The sequence below is a fragment of the Abrus precatorius genome, unplaced genomic scaffold, assembly GCF_003935025.1.
Source record: "Abrus precatorius isolate BTA unplaced genomic scaffold, Abrus_2018 Scaffold9, whole genome shotgun sequence".
Taxonomy (NCBI): domain Eukaryota; kingdom Viridiplantae; phylum Streptophyta; class Magnoliopsida; order Fabales; family Fabaceae; genus Abrus; species Abrus precatorius.
The window spans coordinates 27,567,330-27,572,973 of record NW_020874439.1 but is presented as its reverse complement, the minus strand read 5'-3'; the positions used below and the strand labels follow the sequence as shown (position 1 = coordinate 27,572,973).

Here is a 5,644-nt window from a genome sequence, read left to right as displayed (position 1 = left end):
TCAATTGTTAAAATGGTTCCCCCTGCAACTTATTGATGGCATGACATGAATCTAAACACATGCCACCTCAAAATGGTCACCAGCATGATATAACTAAATGCATTATGTCATTTTACCATGCGCTGGCAAAAGTCATTTTTAAAAAAAATTTAAATTGTACACGGAACAACAATAATAAATAAAATTTTCAAAAGTAAAGTCAAATTTAACCAAATTAATAGAGACTAAAAACATTTTTAAGGTTTTTTCCATTGGCATGGTTTGCGAACACTGACAATAGGCAATTACAGGCCCAACATGCAGTAGAATACTAGCTCAACTTGTCATAGTATCTGATCCAGTCTTAAGGCAAAAAAGATTTCCAGGACATTCTAAACCTACACAATTGAGATATATCATTCTTAGGTAAGCACAGTCCCAGTCAATTTTCTAACAAATGCACTTCTAAGAAAATTAAATTCTTAGACCTATAATAGGCAGCGCATATCCAAAAACTTCTCAACACCATTGCCCTTACTTGCTGTCCAATTAGGCAGGCACCATTTGGGTACAAGATGACAACAAATTAAGGGTGTTGAGAAATAAATAGTGCAGTTATGCCATCACACATCATAGTTTCTTCATATTTCTCTATAGCTAAGATTTGAAATATAGAATTCCTTGCAGTAATTGTCGGAAATCAGAGCCATCAGAGCACAGAAATCACAAAAATACACGTTTATAACATCTCTTCAAAAACTGCTTTTATCAAACCTGCTAAAAAGATGTTCTCTAATAGCAGAAATACAATTCAACGCTAAAGCTAATAGTATGAAAAGGCCCAGCCATTTCAGAACCAAAGGAACTGTTACAAAAGATTGAAACTAAGGGCAGGAAACCTGACACAGGAAGCACATTCTCTGGCATTATCCTAATCTGATTTCAAAAATTCAAAAGAGAATAAATAGCTTCGTCTACCTCACTGTTCCTTCCGAGCTTTAGATCTGACAGGCTTGGCAGGTTTTATAATGTGACCAAGAAGAATGATAACAACAGGAACAATAGTTCCAATGTAATACACGCTTCCATAAGAGGCAAGAGTTTCATGCAGACTTAATACCTATTCAAACATAATCAAAGAAACCACAGAAAACGTGTAAAAATCTTAGAATTCCATATTTGCATGTGTAAGCCTGAGCATACAATTAGATGTGTGTGTTAATGCGTTTGTGTGTGTGCGGGAGAGAGAGAGAGAGAGGACAAACCATGAAACCAACGCAAGAGTAATTTAGTACCAAAAGTGTATAAGCAAAATTCATAAACACCAATACATTTTTAACCAGAGCCATTGTTGGAGGCATAGCTTGCTGCCATTTGTATATGACTGTTGCGGTAAAAAAAAAAAAAAAACACAGCAACACAAGTTAACTAAATGAGAAAAGAACAGCAAATGAGCCAAATTCAATACATACCTTTAGAACCAGCAATCATCAATGCTGACTGAACAAAGAATATGATGTATCCAGGGTATAAGCCCTAACATGACAAAGTTAATATGTTAAAAGAAAAGAATTGAAATCTCATGAGTCCTTACACATAAAATCATAGATAAACAATATAAAACACTAGCACAACTAAGTTGTTTCATCCAAAAGATTCTTCTTCGGCTTGCTAAATTTGATCTCTTTTTTTAATAACAAGCAGTAGAAGAAAGTAATATACAAATACCTTACATCAACCATCACAACCTGCTTACTCACATGGGTAATGTCTATTCATCTAATAATTAGTTTTTCCTAAAAATCTAGACATATATTTGCAAATATATTGTGAGTAATCTTGAAGACATAATAATGTGGACACCAGAAACAGTAGCATTAAGAAAAACAATCAATTTAAAATGAAGCTAAAATTTTACTCACATGCCAAACAGCACTAACGGTCTGGGTGGCAAGTAGCTGAAAGAAACCTGGTTTCTTCCCATTCTGAATAAGCCTCTCATAAACATCTAGCAAAATACAAATAATAGCAACATTAATATTTTATACCTCATTGTCAACCCTTATGAATGACAGGTAAATAAGTAATCTACATCAATTTTTAATTTTCAAGTCTACAGGGTAAGAATGAAAAAATTAGAAAAAATGAAAAATCAGTTGTGGACAGCTTCCCCATTAATTTTGCTCCCGGTTTGACAGCTTGATTGTGTCATTTACCGTAAATAAAATCCATGTCCTACCTCTACAAGAGAGATTGTTTTAATATGATCCAACTAATTCCCAATACAAATAACGAATTATTGAAGAACCATACAGGTAAGTTACGTAACCCCCTTAAAAATGTTATAACCAAATTGTTGCCAAAACTTAAAAATAATGCAGCTAGGACAATATGTTATGTTCGATGCCTAATATTGAAGGATGTCTTTATTCTACTGAGATAGCTAAGCAAACCCTGCAAGAAAAGCATCCAAACTCAATAGCAAGAAACTCACAATGACGAAGCCAGGTGCTGACTTGTATATTCCACACAGTTGGAATCACAACTGCGCTCGTTGCAAACTCAACACCCAATACATCTACATTTTTGGCCCGGTCCCAGCGTGGTTTTGGCGGGGACGAATCAGTCCAACCGCTGAAACCCAGGCCAGAGATGATAATAGAAGCTTCTGAAATTGACCAAATGAAATAATACTTCCACCGTGCCGAAAATCCAGACATATACTGGTAACCCAACTTTTTCCAGAATCCCCATTCTTGGTATGTAGGATCAGTAAACATGGACAGAGAAAAATGAGGCGAAAGCTTTAAATACATGGCCATGCAAAAACCAGCTTGGAGAAGTGCTCGAGCAGTCGCCCCATAAGGCGATGGCGATGGTCCTTTTGCTTCAGAACTCCAAATCTGCAGACAATAACAACAATAAAAACTAGAATTGAACTAACGAAAACAAGAACAGTCATTTATAACGTATCAGCATAAAAAAATGAGAAACTAAACTACCAGTGAATTCTACTGTGCGGTCCTGAATTCAAATTTAAGGAGAATTCAATTGGGCATTTAATATCAGTGCATCATGCTAATTCTTACTGATCAAAACCAGAATAAACAATTAAACGTACCCCTTTTCCTTCAGTCCAATCAAGATAATCCTTCATTTCATAAACAGGACCGGCAAAGTGACTCCCACAGCAGAGGCAGTAACCAACATACTCAATCAACGAAGGCATTTTAATCAAGCGGTATGTCTTCTGAGCCTCAATCAAACCCTCCTCTTTCAACAACCCATCGTTGTAATTAATTGCACACGAGATGACCTTGAGCGTCAAAACCATCAAAGCCCCTATCCCCAATTCAATACCACAATTAATGACCAAACCAACCATCACCACAAAATAACGTTACGACTATAACCATTAAATTAAACAACTCAGTTAATTCCCTCAATCTTCAATCCAGAAAATAAAAGTTAATAAACATAAAAAATTAATAAATAACAATCCATGGCTCACCAGTGGCATCGATGCCACCTTCCTTCCACGCATCGCCACTCATGTAATACACGTGGCTACAGACACGAACGAAGAACGAGAGTTAAAATAGTAAGAACATGAGAGGAATAAGAAAGATGAAGTGGATCGAACGTACCACCCAATGAGGTATCCGAATCCGGTGAAGAAGGTGATGATGCCGCATCGGGGACGATAGAGGAGCATGGCAGCGTAGCCGAGTAACATTGGAGCGAGGAAGTGAAGGTTAGAGGAGAAGCCAAAGGAGAGGTAAGAGAGAACGATACCGACGACGGCGGAGTAAAGGTGTTTGGGGAGACCACGGGGGAGCACTCGGCAGAGGAAGCTGAGGGGAATGGTGGCGACGAAGCAGAGTAGGAAGCGAAGGACAGGGACAGAGACTCCAATGGAAGCGGCCATGGAATCCAAGGGAAGGTCCATGGCCATGGCTGAAGAAGCTATGCAAATGGGAATGAACGATTGGTGTGAGTCCGATGAAGATGATGCAGTTGCATTCCCACGAGCTTTGAATTCAGCCTCTTAATTGAGAGGAATATTGTGAAATGACCAACTTACCCTTCCCATTACCTAACAAGTAATACAGCCCCTCTCTTTGCGTGCGTGCCCTGAACTTCTCACGGATCTTCATCGTCTTTCCCTCTCCTCTGTTCTTCGGAAACTCCGTCAACTTTTTTCGCGTTTTATTTTTCCTCATAAATCTTAAACATCTATTTTGCGTCTGTCCAAAGTAAACAATGCAAATTCTTATGTAATAAAATTTTATTCAAGATTCAATGTATTAATAATATCAAATAAGTATAAATTTAATTCAAAAAATTGGATACGCTTAAAGATATATTATAAACAATTAATAAATATAAGTTTTATTGAAAAATGCCATATTTCATATTATTAATGTGTTATATTTTGTTATATATTACAATTTTTAATAAAAATGTATTATAATTAAGCAAGTGTTAGAAAAATTACATAATATAAATTTCTTATTTATTTTTTTCAGTCTTTTTTATAAGAAGCAAAATAAAATACTTTTTTATTCTTATAAATAATATAGAATGAATTTAAAATTTATTAATTAATAAATTTATTTTATATTTTTTATTGTTAAATATATATTTATGAAGATTATATTATTTAATATTATATATGTTTTTAAAATAAATTTTATATTTATTGAAAATATGATTAATTTAATTCTTTTCTTACTTATAGTGATTTAATTTTTTAGTTTTTATAAAAAAGAGTAGAGAATATTAATTTTATACTACATACCTTTAAACAACATCAGAAAAAGTCAAAAACACACTAGGAGCTATTTAAATTTTAAAAAAATACTTTATATTTTAATTTTTAGTTTAAATATAAAATTAGTATTTTATTTTTATTTTTAAATATTTGTGTAGTAAACACTAAAAAGTATTTTTAATATAGTTAAAAAATAAAATTAACAATTTAATAATTACAAGTAAAATAATAATAATAATAATTTTTACAGTATTTTATAAATTAAAAGACTATTTTATTAAAAAAATATTATTATTAGTTTTATATTAAATATATATATAATAGTGGATGAAAATTAATAATTCATTTGAAAAGATATAAATATCTAAGATATTAAACAATCACAATCACAAATAAAAAATAAAAAAATAAAAAAATAAATCAAAGAGTACGGCCTTAAAAGATCCACTAAATGCGTCGCTTTTCTATTTCAATGAATAAATTGTTCTGCGGCATACGCAGATACTTAAACACTGATAAAGATGCCGTACTACCTGCTTTAAATTTTAAGATATATATATAATCGATTAGTAATTCAATTCATAATTTCTAAACAATAAACTGTAAAATGTTTAACGTCTGCATTATAATTAACTTTTTATAGTAATAAACAATTTTAATACTCAACGATGGTCAGTTATTTGGTGGTTAGAACGTAAACAAAAAAATAAGATATCTCTTTTGTTTAACTAATGGGATAAAATTGTTGTATTAACTTGATATATCTTACTTATTAATATAAATATTATCTTATAAAAAGCTAAGTCAAGAAAAATAAGAAAAGATAGATTTTCCTTTTATCCTATATATTTCTACTCCCACTACTACTGTTTTGGTCGCTAAAATTTCACA

At 32.6% G+C, this 5,644-nt stretch overlaps 1 protein-coding gene across 2 annotated transcripts; it reads right to left on the bottom strand.

The window, feature by feature from the left end:
- Nucleotides 1-222: 222 nt before the first annotated feature.
- LOC113849158 (lysophospholipid acyltransferase 1-like) lies at nt 223-4,187 on the bottom strand. Of its 2 annotated transcripts, XM_027478848.1 has the most exons (8): nt 3,627-4,187; nt 3,491-3,546; nt 3,101-3,321; nt 2,474-2,882; nt 1,902-1,987; nt 1,452-1,515; nt 1,245-1,363; nt 223-1,099 (listed from the first exon to the last, which is right to left on the bottom strand). In XM_027478848.1, the coding sequence occupies exons 1-8, from the start codon at nt 3,932-3,934 to the stop codon at nt 959-961; spliced, it is 1,404 nt and encodes a 467-aa protein (XP_027334649.1). In that variant the 5' UTR covers nt 3,935-4,187; the 3' UTR covers nt 223-958. The 2 variants fall into 2 exon arrangements, with proteins under 2 accessions (XP_027334649.1, XP_027334650.1); XM_027478849.1 differs by lacking the exon at nt 1,245-1,363 and having other exon boundaries at nt 664-1,099.
- Between the last annotated feature and the right edge of the window lie 1,457 nt (nt 4,188-5,644).